Genomic DNA, 21,864 nt, shown 5'->3' on the forward strand with positions numbered 1-21,864 from the left:
TCTATTCATGGAGACTTTGGTCTTGAAGGCTGCTTTCACTAGAATTAATTTAGTGACTAGCTCCTTGATTTATATTTCAAAGGTCAATTAAGAATTCTGCAAATGGTTGGCATCTCATCAAATTGAGAGAAGATTAAAACTTGAGTCATTAATTTTTTTGATATGCAGTGCAAATATGTATGAAAAATGCTTGGCTGTTCAGTTGCCTTAGGCTTCCTTWGTGCATCCAAGTCTTACTAGTCTTATTTAGTACATATAAAGGTACTTGGGGGAGGGAATGACATATAGGAGATACTGCAGTTCCGAAGAGCTTGGGCATATGCAAGTCATCTTGTTGCAGCTTTGGATGTCCTTTTACTGTATGGTCTTGGGCATACACATGTAAGCATTTGCAGGAGAGGTGTAGGGGGAAGAGCTGGAGAAAAAAAAAGTGATGGCTAAGAAATCKTATTTAAAAAAAATAACATTTTTTCATCATTAAGGTAATGTAATAAATATAGCTACTATTTTAATTAACAAGGAAGGTCAAAGAAAAACATAATTATATGTAATGTTTCTTCTTATCATATATTTCAGTCAAGTACAAAGGAACTAGAGAAGTATGCAAATCAGGGTAAACTTGAGAAAACATTAGAATTCTCTTGCTTATTTAATGCAGAAAAATCTTTTTTTTTTTTTCCCATCAGCTCCAGACCTAAGGAGAATTACTATATGTTTCAAGCTCAGATCCTTTCCCTCAGATCCTGAAGTTTTTTTCTTTTTTTTTCCTTTTTTTATTCTTTTAAGATCTATAGCATTTTAGATCTTACAGAAAACTAACATGCTGATGACTTTACAGAATGAAAGTTTTGTTGCAGTAAATCATGAATCAAAAGTAACTTTTGGTTAATGTTTAGCATGAAACACTTTCTTTAAGATCTTGGGAAATACCTGAGGACAGAACAGTATAGGAGCTGAATTCAATAGTCTAAAAATATTTCCCAATTATAATTCATCAAACTGATTCTAAAGTAGAAGCTTATAAATAATTTTTTGTTAGTTTTCATAAATATTTATACATTCTACACATTCCTTTCAAGATCATGAAATCCTGTCAATAAAACTCCTGTCTAGTCTATTAGACTAGATCAATGTTTTGAAGAAGAGATATTGGCGACTACTTCCAGTTTTATATTAGTTAATTCTGGATTTTCTTTTCTACATAAATGTCCAATCCCTCTTAGAATTTTAAGAGAAGTAAATCATGAAATTAAGAGGTCTAGGTCCCAAATTCACAGATTGTATTTGAAGAAAAAGAATTACAGAATGTTTAAGGTTGGAAGGGACCTCTAGAGATCATCTAGTCCAACCCCCTGCTCCAGGAGGGACACCCAGAACACGGGGCACAGGGCGGCATCCAGGCAGATTTGGAAGATCTCCAGAGAAGGMGACTCCACAACCTCCCTGGGCAGCCTGTGCCAGGGCTCTTTCACCCTCACAGCAAAGAAGTTCTTCCTCATATGCAGATGAAACTGTGTTTCAACTTATACCTATTGCCCCTTGTCCTGTCACTGGYCACCACTGAGAAGAGTTTGGACCCATCCTCCCTACATTCTCCCCTCAGGTACTTCTTCAGATCTCCTCTCATTCTTCTCCAGGCTAAAGAGGCCCAACTCAGTCTTTCTTCATACGAGAGATACTCCAGCCTCTTAACCATCCTCATTGCTGTACGCTGGACCCTCTCTAGAAGTTCCAAATAGGGACTCCTCTTGTACTGGGGGACCCAGAGCTGCACACAATACTCCCAAGTGTGGTCTCACTAGAGATGAGTAGAGGGGCAGGATCCTCTCCCTTGACCTGTTGGCAAGGCTCCTCCTGATGCAGGCCAGGATCCCATTGGCCTTCTTGGCCACGAAGGCACACTGCTCACTCATGGTTAACTTGGTGTCAACCAGGACTCCCAGGTCCCTTTCTGCAGACCTGCTTTCCAGCAGGTCAGCCTCTAATCTGTGCTGGTGCTTGGGGTTATTCTTCCCTAGGTGCAAGACCYTTGCACTTCAACCTCACGAGGGCCCTCTCTGACCAACTCACCAGCCTGTTTAGGTCCCTCTGGATGGCAGGAAAGCCCTCTGGAGTGTYGGCCACTGCACCTGGCTTGGTATCATCCGCAAACTTGCTCATGGTGCACTCTGTGCCCTCATCCAAGTCAGCAATGAACAAGTTGAACAGCACTGGGCCCAGTACTGATCTCTAGGGACAGTACTGACTACTGGCCACAGGCCTCCCACTAGACTCAGCCCCATTTATTACTATCCTCTGAGCACTACCATCCAGTCAGTTCTGAATAMACCTCCCTGTGCACTCATCTAACACACACTTCCTGAGCTTCCCCATGAGGATGTTATAGGAGACTGTGTCAAAAGCCTTGCTGAAGTCAAGGTAGACAACATCCGCAGTTTTCCCATCATCTATCCAGCCAGGAAAGGAAGAACATTACAGATTTTATTTTCTGCTGTTACTTACTCTTCAGGTTCCGCAAATTAGTTTTCTTCACTGAAACTCCTACATACCTAATAAAATTTAAGTAGACTCCTGGCAAGGCATGCTGAGCCTTTAAGTGAAGATAGAGATAAAACTATACATTCTTATTTATTTTATTGGGGTTGGGGAGGTGAGGGGGGGATGTTCATGCTGATTACAACTGCCATGAGGACTCTCCCTCTCCCCCAAAACCTGTATTTTAACAGATTATATACAATTTCTTCCATAATATATTATCCCGGGTAATATCTACAGAATTGGAAGGAAGCAAATCATTACCCAAATCTTTAAGGAAATGATGCTTCTCTAGGCTACTTGTACATCATCACACAGTTTCATTCCATGAGATTCTCACCTGCATCTCTTTCTTCTTTCCCTCCAAGAAACAAAGGTTTGGAGGTTTTCTGGTTTGTTTGTTTGATTTTACAACTAGCTCACATTCTATTTTAATTTAATTTTTAATGTAAATTTTACTGTTAAATTTTAATTTAAAATTTCTCAGTAAAGCTCAGAGTAAATCTGAGAAAAAGATATATTAGAAAAAAAACCTACTCCATATTTCAAGAACATGAGAACTGTAATTACCAAATATCATCCATSTGTTAAATTCTATTCTTACTCCTTATGACAACTAGTACTATGWCTTAAGGGATATAGGAAAAACTTCATCACGCATCTCCTTCCAGTTCAATAATAGTTGAATTCAGTTAGGAAATGCCTCTCTATTTCCCACTTACATCCTTAAATGTGAAATCTGATTCTTTGTACAGATAAGACAGTTATAAGAAATTAGGTAAAACTTCAACTTTATCTTTTTGTACATTGCTGCAGTGAAGTCAGATCCTGTACCAGTGAAATTATAGCCTTCCTTGGGGAATGCAAGTGATGCAACCAGAAACACTCTCATAATTGGGATTTCAGTTAAGGATCAAAGAAATAGAGCAGAGGAGATGCAGACACACAAACATTTAAACAAAAATATCTTTGTTAACAGGAAACTTTAACMAAAGCTATCAAAGCACATGGAAAATAATTGTGCATGTATTTAAGCCAGACAGGCTCAAAAGTTTCTCCCRGCAGGAAAGTCTCGACACAATCCAATAATGGGCAATGCATGACTCACTAAAAAGAGCAATGAAGGTTTTTCCCTAGTTGCCTTTGCAAGAGTCAATAGGAAGCTTTCAGCCAAGATGCCTACCGTGCACTGCTTACCTCTGCTCCTTAATACCATCATTATTTGTTGCTCAGAGTAACCAAAAAATACTGTGTGCTGTATTGAGACAACATGTTGCTCTCCCCCCAAAAACTGCTATTTCTGATGTATTCATGAAAGAACAAGAGCCTCACTAAGCCTTAACTGTGATTCTCACTCACCTTCTTATAACTCATTAACTGACACCCGGRAACCTGATGGAGGAATCTGTTCAAATTCCTGTTTTAATGAAAGCTTGATTGCCAAAAGAAGGACCTGCCAGAGCTGTCACAATGGCAGGAAAATACTGTGTTTGCTCCTCTACCTGATGGAGGCTGAAACTGCACAATACTGCAAAATATTGCTTTCCCCCAAGCAGACCTGCTMCTTGCACGTGGGACCCTGAGAGAGGAAGATTGCTGCATTGTTTGATCAACTTCAGGCAGGTCAATGAGCTGTTTTCTTATTAAACCTTACCAATGTGCTCCTTAAATATACACAGAGTGGTAGCATACAGAGCAGCCATACTATCTTATTACATACTGCACCCCCACGAGATCTCATTGCTGTTTCCCTGAAGTGGGGGGCATAACATCAGCCCCTACCATCAGCTGCACCATGAGATACCATTAGGTACCAACGCCACTCTGAGGACCTGCCATGCGGACAAATACAATGGAGCACATGGAGTCTTCAAYGGAGACCTCACTACTAAATCAGGCTTGGAGACGAGGAAAATCTATCCTGCAGGCTCTAAAGTGGTACCACAGCTCATATAGCTAAAATAAAAGCCTTTCCACCAAGCAACTTCTTGAAAAGGAATCCCAAATAAATTCTCAAGGCCAGGCCGAGCTGTCCTCAGGCCTGTGCACTACATCTGCTTATTCATTCTGCACCTTCACAGTACACATACACCAAATTACTTCTCCATTTTTAACGAGTATTTCTGGGGTTTTCAATTGCATAGGTGGAGGTTGATGAATATGTAAGCAGATGACAAAAAATTAGAGTCACTGAAAACTAAAAAAAGACAATACCAAACAAAACTTACGCTAACAAAGTTTTGTTAAACATTAACTTCCTTTGCTGGGGAAAAAAAAAAAAAAAGTTTTAAAACAGGGCTAGAAAGGATTTATATAACTTTTAATRCCAGTTACTGGATATGTGTTCGTTGGGTGTATTAAATACCTGCCACCAAGCAGTTACCACCTGGTGTACCTACTTTCTGGCCATCTTCACGTGAGCTCAAATTTCTTTTAGACTAATTGAAAAGATAGATCTTCTTTAATCCATCTAAATGCCACACTTTCTGAATCTTTAACCTTTCTTACAGCTCTATGTTTTACCTTTCCAATTTGTCAGCGTCATTTTTAGAGCAGACAGTAGCACAGGGCTAATGCTCACTGCAGACACAATAGCATCTGCCCACCAACAGCTTATACTCCATATAAAATGGTTAACCACCCTCGAAATCTTTTCATTGCTTTTCAAGCCAGTCCCACCAATACACTTGAGTCATAACTTGCACACAGAGGYATCAAAATAAAGATTATCCCATTTAAAAAATGCTATTTTCATAAAGAAATCTGGTTATACCATCGCCTTTGTATTCACATTTATACTTTCTGCATTTGCATCATTCTTCCCATGATGCTGTTATGATGACAATATCATATCAGCTAGCTCACAGGCATATTTTAATGGCAMAAAAGTTTTCATTCATTTTTAGTCTTCCAAAAAATCCTAGCTCTCACAATGACAATATCATATCAACCAGCTCACAAGAAAAAAAAAAYATTTTAAAAAATCTGAACAATTTATAGTCTTCTAAAAATCTTCTAAAAATAGGAAAAGTTTTCAATCAAATGTTTTATTCAAAGGTTAAAGGGTCCTGCATGCAAAATATAATGTCCCACAGATCAAAAACATATTTATTTTTCAACAGTTCCTGTTAGATATTCCTATTACCAGGAGAAGAAGAAAGTATTTTACTACSCGAACARGGAGTACTGTTTCCTAYCTTTTCCTGCAAAAAACTCTGGAGYGACTACTTTCATCTCATTGATCCTATATTACCATTGTTTACTAATGATGTATGGCAGACAGATACTCATAAAATTTTCTTTTTTGTTCATCTCACTTTTTTTTAAAAAAACACTGTTATTTTCTAATCATTGATTTATACTCATTTTTACAGTTTCACATACACCTTTTCATAGAATCACAAAACAGTTCAGGCAAGTAGGGACATCTGAAGATCTTTCTAGTCCAAGGCACTGCTCAAGTCACATCTAAAGCAAGTTGATCAGGCCTTTATCAGCTTCAAGGTTAGAAATCCCATATGCCATCTGAGCATCTGTATTAGACCAACCCCCTCCCTTTTTTTTTTTGCTGATATCTAACTAGAATCTCCCAACTTCCAATCTGTGTCTGTTGTCCCCTATTCTGTTGCAGTGATGCAGCCCAGCATGCTGTTGGCCTTCTTAATTGCAAGGACACACTGTTGGCTCACGGTCAGCTTGGTGCCCCCCACAACCTTCTTGGGCAAGCTGTTTCCCAGCAGCATGCACCTATACCGCACTGGGGCATACTGTTATTCTTCCCAAGATGCAAGACCTGGCATTTCTCTTTCCTGAACTATGTGAAATTCCTGTCAGCCCATCTCTCCAACCTGTTCAAGTGCTTTCAAACAGCAGCCCTGCCTCCTAACATACGGAGGGCACTAACCAGTATTCATGCCAGTATGGATCCCTGACAGATCCTACTTGTTCCCTGCTAACAGCTGAACTTTGCACCCTGCCCTTAGCTGGCAGCCCAATTAATTTTCCACTCACCTTATCATCCACTTATACAACCCATATCTCACCAGTCTGGTGATAAGGAAACTGTGGGTGACTGGGCCAAAGGCACAGCAAAAGTCAACATCCACCACCCTTCTCTTGTACATGCTCTCAGGAGGAAAGAAAAAAAGAAAGAAAAAAAAAAAAAAAAAAAAAAAAAAGGTAGAGAGACTCCTTAGGCATAACTTGTCCCTGACAAAGCTATGTTGGCTGCTCCCTAGCCCCTATTTATCCCTCCACATATTTGCAATTATTTCTAGAAGGATTTGCTTCATCACTTTCTCAGCAGCTGTACTGAGACTGATCAGCTTGTAGATCCCTGAAGTCTCCTTCTTTCTCTTCTCAAGCATGAGTATAATATTGCCTTTTTTCCTATCTGGAGAAGTCTCCATCAAGCGTCATGAACTTTTGAAGATGACCTAGAACAGCCACACAATAACATCTGATAGTTTCTTCAGCACACTCWGACATATTCCATTTGGTCCAAAGGATTTGTGCAACACAACTCCAAGTGGGTTGTGACCACTAACTCTATCATCTTTTTGGGCAAGTGGTGCTTCACTCACACTGACTCTGCTAGGAGGCTCAGGGACCTTACTAGTCAAAAGCAAGGCCAAAAAAAAAAAAAAAAGGCACCAAGTACCTCCACTTTTCCATGTTATTAGATCTCCTACCCCACTGAATCTATGGTCTCCCCTTAGCCTTGCTCTCAAGGTATTTACACAAACCCTTTTCTGTTGTCCTTCACCTCCTTTGCCAGCTCCARCTTCAGCTGAGCTATGGATTTCAGTACACCATCCCTACATCTACAGATAAAGTGCATGCAACTCCTCCAAGCAGCCAGACCCTGCTCCTGCAAATCCTTTTTGCRTTTAAGCTCAGTCAGAAGCTTCTTATTCATCCACGATAGCCTCCTGCTACCCTTGCTTAACTCCCTGCACATTGCAATTAACCATTCTTGTGCTCCAAAAATTACATTTTTGATGATCAACCAGCTCTTTTGGGCCTCTGACTTCCAATGAAGTTTCTCATGGAATTCTTCTAATTCTGGCCCTAAAGAGCTCAAAATCTGATTTTATGAAGTTCATGCTTGGAATTCTGCTGTTTGTCCTGGTCATTTCTTTCTGATTTTAAGAGCATCAAAGTCACTGCATCTGAATCCACTGTCAAACTTGACATCATCCAACACTTCTTCCTTGTTTGTAGCATCTTCTCTGGTATGTTTATCACCTGCATCAAGATACTGCCACAGCATATTTCAGAAATCTCCYGGATTGCTTCCAAGCAGGCATAATGCTCTTCCAGCAGATACTGGAGAGGTTGACCTGTGAGTACTAAGACAAGTAATTATGAGGTMTTCTGTCACTACCTAAAGATGACTTCCTCTACTTCCTCTTCTTAATTGGGTAGTCTGTAGCAGGYACTCACTACACGATCACCTGCATGGATATGTCCTTTGATCTTTACCCACAAGCAATCTACTGTTTTGCATCTATATTCTCAATCTACTCAATCAAATCTTTCATACAAATTTTATATGATTACCTGAACATAATTTTACTCAAAAAAAGCATACATGTGAAATTATGCGTACTATAAATAAAATCAATTTTATATAAAAAATAAGTACACAAAATAATTCTATTTTTTCTTTTAATACTATTTCAGCTCTCCTTTAATTGCAAAATTTTTTTATTCTGGATTATGTGAAGGTTATCCAGATATGTATGTCTAAAAAGTTCCTCATATAATATTACACATGATTACTTTAAGCTATGTAATACTGACATTTTCAGTGAGTAAGCTGCAAGGTACTTTGTCTTGTGCAGTCACCTTCTCCTAGGTAACAATCATTTTTTAGTTGGTTATCACTTTTATAACACATTTAATGAAGTCCAGTGGAAAACGTCTTGCATCAAATCAGGTTATCAATATATTCAAAGTTTGGAAAATATACTAGGCCCAAGTCTCCAAAGAAGCTATTTACCTAGTTCTGTGCGTCATGCACAGAATATCTGGGAAGGTCACATACATGAATCCGTTGTCTGCCTGATTAACAATCAGAACCTTCTCATCTCTTGGTTTCATATACGATTCAACACAACGGCACTAGCATAACCATGCAATGAAATGTTTTGGATTCAGAGGTGGAAAAATCCATTTCCCAGGAAACTGAAAACACAAACTTGTGCTCACAAACAAATGGCAGGACCTAGCAGCTCCCTTTTGTCTCTCCTCTCCTTTTTATGGCTTTCCTCCTYCCTGCTCCTTCATTCTCTTGTGCTGCTGGCTCTGGTGCTTGACAGACCTTGCCATGAGTCAACTCAGTTCACTAAGCCAGCTGAATCCAGAAAAACAATAACATTTTCCCTAGGATAATGAGTTATATCAGCCCTCAGTGAGCTCTGATGAGTAAAGTCAGCAATGAAGGCTAGCTGAAGCATGAAGACAAGGGAGGAAAGGGAGGGAAGGAGAGCAGAATAATTCCTTTTCAGTAACAGTAAGGTATTAGGCTGCCTCACCATGACCTGTGAAAAGTGAAGCCTAGTTGCAAGCTTGTATCAGCTTAAACTCTACCTGCAACAGTAATCTCACTAGGAAGTAGAGCTACCAGTAAGGAGTAAAGCCAATAGAGAAGCCCATCCACCAAACCTGCTGCCAAACAACTTGCTCCCAAGTTGCTGTAACCAACAGAAGTCACACAAAGAGCACAGGAAGCAACGTGAGAAACTCGCTATTGGCACTGCAAAGGTCATTCAGTTGTGGTTTTTCTCCCTCTTTCTTTCCACAAGTTAGGAAAGTTCAAAGCAATTCATAAATTCATCACAAATACACACACACACACGCGCGCGCACACACACACACACGTGGGAGAAGTAGGTGGTAGGTAAAGGCTGKATTAGCAGACTATGTCAAAGAGGAAAAACTATTGAGAAGACAGTCTTATGTCTGAATGTCACGCACTTGCTGATTTCTTGTTCATGGGAAGTAGTCTAGAGAAGAGAGAGAAAACAAAAAGGCATAGCAGAAGAGCTTAGTTCATGCTGTTTGTTGACTTTCTCTAAAATAGTACAGTTTGTCTGACTCCTGTTTATACATGGTGTGGTTTTCTCCCTTAAGGGAATTAAAATGGTTTGATCCAAACTACAATAAACAGTTCTTACATCCTGCTCTTTAGACAGACAAAAGAAATAGAGGAAGTTTCTATTTGCTTCTGTTCTTTTTTTCTTTTCAAATGGCAAAATCCTGAAGCATTGATAAAGGACTCCAGCARTCTCTGGTAATCCGTGTTTTGGTGCATACACATTTCACACAGCCTAGGAGATGCATGGAAACAAGCACGTCTCCCCAGCACTGCGCCCTGCATGTGTCCCGGAGTCGGAGAGCAGCCCCAGGGCGGCACATCCCAAGCTAACTGCATAGCGGGGAGAGYGCCGGGATGACGGAGCTCCTTCTGGAAGGCAGCATTAGCTAGACTGCCCTGCCTTGGGCGCTGTAAGTGCACCTATAAAACTTGTATTTTTATCCATTTTAATAAAATTGTGATTTTAAAGTGAATAGGCTGAGAGCTTTAAAAGCTACTTCCTCCGAAACAAACCAAGAGCTAAATGCATCTTTCCTTCATGAAATAAAGAGAAAAAACAGAAGTACACACACACACAAAAAGAGAATATTAAAAAAAAAAAAAAAAAGAAAAAGAAAGAAAAAAAAGAAAAAGGAAAGGCATCTAGCCCTTGTGCTTTTATTAGTCTAAAATATTTCTAAATTTTACCTACTCAGACAAAGTAGGGTCCTGATGCCCAGGATTCTTTTCCAAGTCGGTAGAACAGATTTTAAATGTTCAGTGAAAACGTGGACTGGGGTTTTCATAGCTGTCTGGTAGCGTACTTGTCTTCTGTAAACTCTTCTACTGAYGCACATAACTGCTGGACCTCTCAGCCTGTGGATTTCAAGACTTAACCTGCACCTCTGCCCCTTGTCGAAACTCTTGCTCTGATCCTGCATCRCTGTGTCGATCCTGCCTCTGTGGGTGACACAGCAAGTGCCTGCCCTGAAGGAACTGGTGACCATCAGCTTTTTGTCCATGCTGATCAAGGTGCATCCACCCTGCATCCACCGCAGCACACAGCTTTGTACCTGCACTGCATTTGTGRCCAGGTCCTCTCTGGACCTCTGCTGACTATTATTGCCCACATGCATTGTTTTGTTCAGCTCAAGCTATCAGAAAGAAAAAAGGGATGTTCTGCATCCACCAGAGAGATACATTTATCCTCAGGATCCCCAGGCCTCGGCATGACACATAAGCTATGTGACGTAAGGGGACACTTTAAGACACATGCCCAGATGCAACAGCGGTAGAGGTTTGTCTCATTTGGGAAACGCCAAACTTGAAGCGAGTGGTCACTACTTGCATCTCTACACAAAGTTCTCAGTGCCTACATGCAGCTTGCTTTCTTGGAAGAGATTAGACATCGTGCTTCAGGAACAGGCCCACGCATGCTCTGTGGGCATCAGATGGGGCTCAGCTCTTGCACAAAAATGGGAATAAGGCAAACAAACTGCACGCATATGCACTGAAAATAGGGGATGAGGGGAAGAGCTTATCACTTCCACAGACTTGTTATGCATTCCTGGGTAAAACACCTCTCATCTCTCTCTGGATAGGAGCAAGGTCTGGCCCTCCCTACTGCACATGCTCCCGTTCATACCTCCCTAGGAAAGAAAGAGATAGGGATTTGAAACACTTTCCAGGAAAACCTAGCTTCTCACTRTGCGTGATGAAACTCTAACATCACCCTTCCCAGCACTTCAATAATTATTAGTAGGTAGGCCAGACAATCCTGTAACACAACTGACAGATTGGGGAATGGCAACAAGGGTACAAGGGAAAATATAGTAAGTTTTTTTTTTTCTTTCCTTTCAAAATAGACACTATGTAAAATGTAACTCAAAGTTAAAAATGTATGATCTAATTCAAGGTTTCTTAGTTGCTAATTTAAGTTACTGTTTAAATCTGATTGAAATCCACCCACCTTTGGACAGGAACAACCACATTTTGGCATGAAAAACTGCGCTGCATTTTAAAAGTAATTTTTTTTTTTTCTCTAGTGGTTCATGTTCTTCGCAGATATAATTTCTGAATAACATTCTGAAATCTGCACTAAAACAGAGTACACAGGGACTTACATTTTCACGTTCAAGAAAGGATGGAAAGAACAGAGATAGCACCCTTCGAGTCAAGTCAAGTCAAGCAACCTTAGATAGTCATCTAAGGCATCAACAGCATCCATGCTAATAAACAAGTAAGAATCAGGTCCAATATGTACTTCACATTGCATAAGTCTGACCAAGATAAARCTGAATCTATTTCAATACTTGACATAACTGTACTCCTTCGCAAATAAATCCACCTAAGCAGCAGCCTCTTTGCAGCCTACATACTTGCAAATGAGATTGGTGTGACCCTCAACAGGAGGGATTTGCTTTTAGGAATATCTATGTGTAAAGGTAAGAAAGAGAATAAAATATTACCAGCAGGCATGTCCTTAAAAAAGTCTTACTGATCCTAGTTAGCTTGATAACAGATCTTTGAACAAGTATTTACACAAGTTAATCTCACCATTTCCTGAATACAGTTGCTTCCTTATTCCACCTTGGTCTAACAATGGGGAAAAAAAAAAAGAGAGAGAAAAAAAAAAAAAACACACTTCTCTGTTTGTTCAAAAATCAGTTCTGCACAATAATATAGTTTCTTTATTACTGCGGCTTTAGTTACCACTAAAATATCAACGAATGCTGCATCAGCATCAACCTGCAGCAAAAGCACAAAGGGATATAAATTACTTACTGAGCTGCAAAAGGGTTAGAGCTCAGAAATCAATATTTAAGTAGACAGTAAAATTTCAGAGTGTATCTGAAAAAAAAATGTGGAACCAAAAGTGTTGCTTCTCATTGTTCTTCTGCTACTATGCAGCAAAGAAAAAAAAGTTTTACCTTGACTTATTTGTTTGTTAAGCTTGCCATAGGTGTTACTTCTTCTGCTGTTTCTGTGTCACCACTGGTCTGGTTGTGAGTACATGGTTTATTCAAACATCAGTTTCTAGGAGCATAACAGGTCCTGTATCACAGAGGGGATTGTGAATTCAAACTAATTCACAGCTTGGTTTACACTTCTGAGCAGCTTTCTCCCTGATGGACCCAAAGTGAGAAGTTAGCATGGGAAAGGGGAGACAGCCCCTCAGACCATGAAGTACCCAGGAAAAGGGCTGCTAACACCTCCACTTCTGCCTGTACATGCTATTTCTGAGGATTACTTGTGAAAATGTCAGTTAATTTACATTAAGATAAAATACCATTTTTTTTATGTCCTTATCCATCTTGTCTTCACTCTGTTCTTTTTCATGTATCACAGAGTTATTCCTTCACTCTTTTCCCATGTAATTCCCAGATCCTCTTTTTGCTTTTGCTGTTCCAAGCAGTAGAATTCTTTTACTTCTTCCACATCTCCTCCTACAGCAGAGGCTGTTGTTATGCAGTTACTTAAATTTGACATTTATTTGGGCTGCTAAAAATTATCCTGKTGGGGGGAAAGGCAGAGGAATAGGGGTCTCATGCAGATCAACCTAGAGCAATTTCAGAACAATCAAAAGGAGCAGCCAGAAATACATGCCAAGTGGCAAGAAGAGAAGRGAGGACGTCACCTAGACTTACAGCAAATTGATATGGCTTTGCAAAWACAAAGTAAGTTCACGTATAGAATTTGTCCTCGCTCTAGGTTTTCCACTAAAGATTCCAGTCAAATATGCCAAGCAGAGAAGGTGCAAAATCTTCAGATATGCTTGAAGCTGTGTGAGCTCAGGTCTGGCACTCTACACACTAAGACAGACAAAATATTTAAAATGCTACCTTCAGGGAAAAAATGTGTGTGTGTATATATATATAAATATACATATATATATATATACACACACGCACATATATATATGCAAGTTCAGAAAGAAAGCAATGATTAAGACAATAACATAATAGCAACAGTCAGAGACAGCATTCAAATCTAAGGCTGTCTTGAGTGTTTGGGCACTAAATATCTTAAATAATCTGGAAGACCTTCCAAGCTAACAATGCAGTGTTCCACATGCCTCTCCTTAGCTCCAAAAGGCTGGGCCAGGACTATTTTGCTTTTAGTTCACCCTGCATGAAGCTAATCAAGACAGCAGCTTCAGGTAATTCTTGAGTGTTTGGGCACTAAATATCTTAAATAATCTGGAAGACCTTCCAAGCTAACAATGCAGTGTTCCACATGCCTTCCACATGCCTCTCCTTAGCTCCAAAAGGCTGGGCCAGGACTATTTTACTTTTAGTTCACCCCCTGCATGAAGCTAATCAAGACAGCAGCTTCAGGTAATTCCTATGACAGTTACCCCAAACATCAGATGACTGAACATAAACTAACAAATAACTTCCCTTCTACCCCACCCCTTCTGAGTAACAGGGGAATGAGCTGATAAGAACTGATCACCTCTTCCCCACTGAGTTGTAAAGATGGGCGGTACCATTTGAACCTTTGGTAATATTGATACTAGAATAGAAAAGGGCSATCCTGCATCAAGAGCAAGAATATAATAATACTAAATGCTCTGAAAGCAATTGGCACATAATTTTGCTAACTTCTGGTAGAGTACCGTAAAGGTAGATTTGTCCAAGATCAACCAACTTCTCTGGATCTCTACCTGTGGCAAACAAAATTCTCAATTTATTAATCCAGCTGCAAATAGAGGCAAACAAAATGAATAAACCTGAATATTGAAGGGGAAAAAGAAGAAGAAAGGAGAAAGAGAAAGAAGAGTTCTGCAGAAAGCAGCATTTTATACACTTTCAGCTGGAATTTGGTTATAATCTACCCAAAGTTTTATAGACCTAGCAGATCTAACAGATTGTAAAACATAACTGATGTCAGGAAATACAGTCATTTGGCAGATTCTTGCAAGAAAGAAGAACAAATATTCTAGACCAAATAATTTTCTGGAAATCTATATCATACCAAAAAGGTATAACTGAAGAGAACACTTACTGTAATTTTAAAAGGAAAAATAGTACCAACTTTTTCTCTACATTCAAACAGATATAGCAGCTGGTCACAAAGGCAAAAGACAAAATATGGCAATTTTTATTTTTTTTAATCTTTTTTTCACCAACCAAAAGAAACAGAATAAAGCCATTTGTTTCAATGAATGAGAAAGTAGCATATGTACTTCATCCATTTGTGTAGGTCATTTCTAGAGAAACCCTTTCTTTCGCCATGTCTACATTTCTAGGGGTGGGAAAGGTTTACCTAATGACACAAAAGCACAGTTTTTATCCTGCATTATCCATAAAGCCCTCTCTGCACTGCTTCTCTCCTGTCTTTATTCTAAGTTAAGTGTGCTTGAGAACAACAGGGAATCCTTGGAACTGGTCAATAGATTGATTAACACGTTATACCGAGCCAGGCAAATAGGATCAGGGTGCTTACAGGTGTCCTTTTGTCAGATCTCAATTGCACTGCACTAACAAGGAAGGCTCCTTTCTGTGAGAGATGATACTGTCAAACAAGACAGTCATTCAGTAACCCTGAAAGGGATTATTTCTTAAGAAAAAAGAGTAAAATATATTTTTTGATCAAGCTTAATGAAAGTATATAAAAATTTTCAGCTCTGTAGTACAYTGAAGAGTCAAAGGGGAAACAGATATTAGTTAACTTAAGAGTGTAACTTGTAACATGTTTAGTGTTATCCTGCTGCTTGTAGAGATCTCATTTTCAATAGCTCCCCAAATCCTCCTTCTTGCACTGACCATGCTTCACAGCTGGCTTTTGTCTTACTTTACCCATGTACATCCACACAATTTAAGCTAGTTTCATTTCTAAAGGAGAAAATACTGTTTTGAATGAAGTACAAAGACAGAAGTTCTTAGCTATATGATCTCCACATGCCAGCTCTCCTTCCTGAGCCAAGTTCATTCAATATCTGTATTAAAACAAATATTTTATGGCCTTTTGTTTCTCCTCTCTCATTTATACACTTCATAAACACTCATGTTGATCTTGTGCAGAAACTCATTTGGGATCATGCAGGTGACACAAAAGCCACTTCCCTTCTGTGAAAGGAAGAACCTAAATAGCACATAACTGACCTTCTAGATCATAACAAACAAATATGTCAGTGCTACTTGCATGAAGAAAATTAAAGCTGCATGCAAATGTAGGAATGTAATTTTGTTGAGTATTTCTTTCAAAAGCCTCAGACCTTTACACAACTCTTACATTTRGCTACATCCCCATTTCTGATGCCACCTCATGACCTGCACCAGCTCAGCTACCCTTTTCTTATGGCTGCACAACACGCAGACCCATGCTCCACCACTTCACTCTTCTTCTGGGTTATTTTTAACCCACTCTAGTTCACCAAGCCAATTTACTGCACAAGCACGTGCATATCTGAGCAACTGAGAGAGCAGATAGTAATACGAATGCATCACTGGAAAGGACAGGACATAGCAATGGGAAAGAAAAAGCCAAGGACATTCTGTCCAAGAACCACAGAAATAAAATTACTGTGCAAGTGTGGCCTTACGTCACTCACCRCCACGTTTCCTTCCGTTTGCATTGCCTTTCCTAGAGCAGGTTCTCCATTCAAAGCCAACTGTGCAGTTCTGATTCAGGGAGCCCAGGACTGCAGTCTAAACTAGAAACTTTTCAGTGTTCAGGTCTGTTTATTATTGTTTATTCTCTCCCACCACCATTAACAGAAGTGAATTTACTTTTATTCTTTAACATTGGGTAATAGGCAAAAATATAAGTAAATTCTTCAAAGTCAAAGTTAATTTCAGTATGCTTCACTATCAAAAATAAGCACTGCATTTATGAAACATAGCCTAACATTAAGGCACATCTTTAGTGATTTAATCTGTATTCTCCTTTATTCATGCTAGACATCAGTAGAAGGGAGAACTTCATCACTACTGTTAATTTATTTTCATTGGATTGTTACAAGACTAATTCAAAAAAATAAAATATTAAAAAACGGGAAAAAAAAACCCTAGCACAGAGCACATGCTCAGCCAGGCACATCCCCCATTTGAAAGATTAAGAACAAGATGTCTGTCTCAGCATGTCCCTGTTGGCCACTACAATTTAGACATTCTTCAAATTGAATYTGAATCCAGGAGGGTAATAGCCCTTACATTAAAAAAGTCCTTCATTAAGTGGCTCCCCATCACGCAGCCCATTACAGGCTCTCATGCCCTGACCTTGCATAGCCTCGGAATAATGCTGCTTTTAAAAGGAAAACTGAACAGGGTAAATATACTGTATTCTTTATCTAAGAGTAAAAGTAACAGTAAATATCCTACTAATACGGATAAAGTCACTCCTTCACATATGCCCAGTCATATTAATGAGTACTACTATTCATTTAGAAAGTCTTATAAAAAAACAATGAAGCATCCCCTAAAATAACAGTGGAGAAAATCCATAACTAAAACTGGATTTCATCTTATAACAACATTCCTTAATTTCTATTCTCCATTGTATAATGTAAAGCAGTTATACACCTGGTAACATATGCATGCTCTAAAAGGTTTGCTTCAACATGCAGAAGGTTTTTCTTTTCACAACCATAAAAATATCAGGTAAATACTTGGAATTCATTTTTGTTACCACACCTACAAAAACCGAACACTTGGTCATCAACCCTGCCACACACAAAATGGAAATTCAGAGCTTCTACATAAGGAATAACTAAATAGATCTGGAACATTCGCACTAGAACAAGTGATGATAGGAGAAGAGGGCATATTGTGTTAGAAAGTATAAAAACAAAAAAAAAAAGATAAAGTGAATGGCATGGAAAAGGCGAGTAGAAATCAACTTGGCTCACTTCCCATTATGTTTTATGAGCCCCAAATGTATCCAACAGAAATAGCATGTGCAGGTTCAAAGAAAGTATGAAGAGCTGCTTCTTTACATGATTTGCAATGATTTCCAATCTTTGCTACAGGGCATGGAATATGCTAGAAGTCTTCAAGGAATTTGCACTCAGCAAGAGAAAACCAGAGAAAAGACAAAATATGAATTCACTGAGGATGTTAAAAGTACAGATCATTTCTGGTAGAAGAAATTCCTAGTACACCAAGTAGCTGGAAACTGGAAAAGAATTCTAGGGAATTTCCAATGAGTCCGCCTACTTTTATATTCTTTTTTATGTAATTGGTAATGATCAGTCTTAGAAACAGTGGACCCATGGCTTTATATAGCCCAGTCATTTTTGTATTATTTTATAAACTGAAAGTTGGACATCAAGTGTTTCCCAAGGTTTTAATAAGTAATCCAAAGGTTTTATCATGGGAGCTGTAGTTCAAACTATTTACAAGCACCTGCTCTAAGTATTTCTTTTTCTAAATCATGCCCTGCATTCATTTTTCCCAGAAAATAAAACAGCAGAATTAAGCATTTTTTTTTTTTTTGGCTTAAAAAAAAAAAAAAAAAAAAAAAAAAAAAAAAAAAAAAAAAAATAAATCTTTTTTTTTTTTTTTTCTTAAAATAAAAAAAAAAAAATTTAAAAAAAAAAAAAAAGCCACACTATGTATGTGTAGGTCAATACAGCTCCCCTCCAGCTCTCACACTGCACAGGAAAGCATGGTCCTTAAGAGATTTCTGAGGTTTTAACACCTTAAAAAGGCAGAATATTTCCAAATGAAAGCAGAAATATTTAAACTTTACATATACCTTCATTACCACATTTTATTCAACTTTGGTAACTTCTTCCTGAATGGCAAACTGCTTTCTAGCCGAATTTCAGAATAGCCAGCTAGAGTCTGCAATGTTAGAAAAATGCAGGGCAAATTACTACACACAATATTTTCTCCTGCTTTAGCTCAAATTTCTTGCTGCTCCGCTTCCTTTGACCCACTGAAGGAATTCAGCATTCATTTTGGAATGGCAGTACATTCCTAGAACTAATTTAAAATTGAGGACTGTGCTATTTCAAATAGAAGAGTTCAAGTATTTGGATACAACATGGATTTTCAGAGTCTAAAGACTCTACATTTGTTAATGGCATCCCATCAGAAAAGACCCTCTGCTCACTTCAAGTCTGGATCTAAACAAATACTAAAGTTTAAACACCAATTCAGAGAGTAGAGTATTTCAATTATAAATAAATAAAAAAATTAAAAGAAGGGGGAAGACTATTTTGTATTTGCTTTGGAGTATTTCCTAAACATCAATTTGCTCTGCTGAATATGATTAAGCAACTATAATTTTTTACAGAAATGTTCAAAAAGCATTTCCTCCAGAAGAACGCACACGCTGCACTTGGGAGAGGAAAGCACACGCCAAACAAAGAGTGAGCTCCAGGAAAGGGGCTGCAGCAGAACGGAACAGAAATGAGGTGTCAGAGAGTACTGTGTCATTTCATGCTGAAAATTGCCTAAGGATGACAGGTATGTTATTTGGGAGATGTAATAAGGAGCTATCTTGTCATTTAGATWCATTCAAAACACAATTCCTCAAACTGCTGTTCCTCTATACAAGGTGTGCCTGAAGTCTGACAACACCAAATTTTTACAAAAAGGTGCTTTCACTGTAATTAAAAAAGTTACCCCATTTTAATAAACATGTAGACTCTGAAAAATGCAACCTGAAAAGTAACCAATTTCTGTCTTCCTAGGGGAGAGCTTATTTTGAATTGTTTAGTTCAAGGCCRTCAGCATCATGAAATGCAGCTGCTTCAGGGCTCAAATTTACTCTTCCATATGCAAACTTGCATCACAAAATAACCCATTAAATAAACCCATTAAATGGAGCTTGCAAAACATGTGGCATGGCAACAGTCGCTCATATAAGTGACACCAAAGTAGGGAAGAACTAGCTAATTAGTAGTCAAAAAGTAAAATTATACACACTAAGAGCCATTAATAATGCACAACAGTATATAAAAAGCAGGAGAAGAAATGACAAAGAAGTTAGTTTGTTTCTGTGTGGCAACATTTCCTACTACTTCTCCACACATAATGTGCTCCACAAACCCCTTCGGATACAAATAAAATAACCATGACCTTTTTTCCTCCTCTGCATGATTAATTACTTAACGTACTATTAATTGGAAAATGTAGTTGAATTTCAAATGCTTTCATTTTCTCAGCATATCATGCTGTCTGGGAAGTACCGATTAAGCTGTTCATCAAAGGTGAGCAGACAAGGTCATGTAGGCTGTACTTCTTCAGTTATTCATTACCTGTCCTAAATAGTAATTAACAGTGGCGATATTTCCATAAATCAAAGCTTTTCTGATTACCTTCAGATGATGAGTTGCTGGGGTGGAGGAGTGGTTCAGTATAGTTTTTTTCTGGAGAACCTTTTTTTCCCTCTCCCATTTGTTTTATAAAAACCTTGATGATCCAAACACTACATCAGTTGTCATTTAGGATGTAAAATTTCATTATGAGTCAAATAGGAATTCCACATACAATAAAAAAACAGATTACTACTACCTTTCTCACTTCCCAATCCTGCCCTCTTTAAAGGGCAATCTTTCCTAAGACCATTTTGCAATTACCAAGATTTGCTATTATATTTATTGTTTTCTATTTAATTTTACTATCTCTATTATCAAGCTGCAAATGAAAGTCAGAGAGTATGGCTTTGACACTATACATAGCAAGGCTTTTTGAGAGGGAAATGCAGCATCCATGYCGTGTCTCACCTTGAGGCATCTCGGGCGGCAGGTAGTGAGGCTCTTGAGCGCTGATGTGCACCCAGTCAAAGTCATCATACAGGTCCTGGTGGTAATCACAGGGTCCTGGACCGTCATCAAACGTACACCCTCCTAGGAAAGAAACTTGCTGTTAGTTGCTGATTCTATATTTATTCAAAAGCAAAGGTCCAAGACTCAAACAGACGTGGTTCCCCAAGTGCTRTGACAAATACAGGGCCCATACAGCCTACGGCCCCATTCACAGGCTTGCCCGCACAAAGCTGAAATCCTCCAGTACCTCAYCCATCCACACTCTTCTCTTTACAACCTCTCTGCTTCACGCAGCCGAGTTCCCTCAACAGTACCTTCTCTCAGAGCACAAAAATCACAGCTTGAGTCACTGAGGCCTATGTAAAACCTGGTCCAAGAAAAGCTACAGATTTCCTAAGACCAAGAGGAGCTAAAAACCACAGAAAAACAAATGGGTAACAACAGTGATGAAGGAAAAGTATAAGTAATTTTAAAACCGACTAYGAGGATAAAGACTGCTCAGTAGAAGAAAAGCACTCACATGGTATAATTAAAATTACTCAGAAATGAAATAATTACTGCAGAATTAATCTGATGATTTTGGTTTATTAAATCAATCCAGCATGAAGTCCAATTAAAGGGTCTTTTTTGATTCACATAAACAACAGACATAAAAAYCTCTCATCAAAAGTTGTGAGAAGTAACAAGGAGAAAAAGGAAGGTTAAAGAGTTAAAGAAAACAAAAAGGAAATCCTTTGTAACACAGTAATATCTGCTGTGTTTCATTCAGTAAACAAGTTACATTTTTCACTCAAGATACAAAAAGTAGTGTGGGAAAAGGCAGAAGAAAATAGAATGATCAGAGGAAGAGATCAAGAGATCAGTACAGAAGAAAAAAAGGAATGGAGAGAGTCTGGAAGAAGAAACAGTAGAGGATAAACACAAGAAAATACAGATGACTTGTGTACAACTTTTATCTCCACTCATTGTAAACTGTCCTTGAGTTCGCTCCTTTTATTCAGACACAGAACACCAGACTAATAGTGAAAGAGAAAACATCGTGTGTTCATCTTTATTTAGGCAGAATCTTCTCAGAAGAGAAGTTACAGGAGAACTCAAGAATTAGATTATAAGTAGTTYCTTGAAAATAGTGGGGGGGATATAGCTTGCACTCTCTTCTTCTGTGCTCTCAGCATCTTAGGCCCTTCAATCCAACTGACTACTGCCACCACCACAAACAATTTTCCTATAGTTAAGAAGAAAGTCAGACATGTTTCCAGAAGTACAAAAGCATTTGCTTCAACTTCTTTGCCCATCTGATTTTGTTCAATACAGAATATGGGACAAGTATTTCAGAAAAAGAAAGAAAAAAAAAAAAAGAAAAAAAAAGAAAAATTACAACCCAAAAAAATCCTTATTATAGTAATTTCAATTTTAACTATAGAATGAGTCACCTCCATTGCAGCAACAGAAAATACTTTCATGTGCCCAAGAGGGTCTCACCAGCCCACACTATACCTGAGGGAGACATGTGGTGGAAAAGGGAGAA

General features: G+C 38.6%; 1 protein-coding gene across 6 annotated transcripts in view; it reads right to left on the reverse strand.

The window, feature by feature from the left end:
* Window positions 1-20,339, reverse strand: part of PTPRK (protein tyrosine phosphatase, receptor type K) — a 293,985-nt gene extending 273,646 nt beyond the window's left edge. For all 6 annotated transcript variants that reach the window (XM_026044058.1, XM_026044053.1, XM_026044054.1 and 3 more), the window contains exon 1: window positions 20,295-20,339. In XM_026044058.1, coding sequence (XP_025899843.1) covers window positions 20,295-20,304 — 10 coding nt within the window. In that variant the 5' untranslated portion in view covers window positions 20,305-20,339. The remainder of the gene's footprint in view (window positions 1-20,294) is intronic.
* Window positions 20,340-21,864: the final 1,525 nt, after the last annotated feature.

Source organism: Nothoprocta perdicaria, unplaced genomic scaffold (assembly GCF_003342845.1).
Source record: "Nothoprocta perdicaria isolate Ctin4 unplaced genomic scaffold, notPer1 scaffold_349, whole genome shotgun sequence".
NCBI lineage: Eukaryota > Metazoa > Chordata > Aves > Tinamiformes > Tinamidae > Nothoprocta > Nothoprocta perdicaria.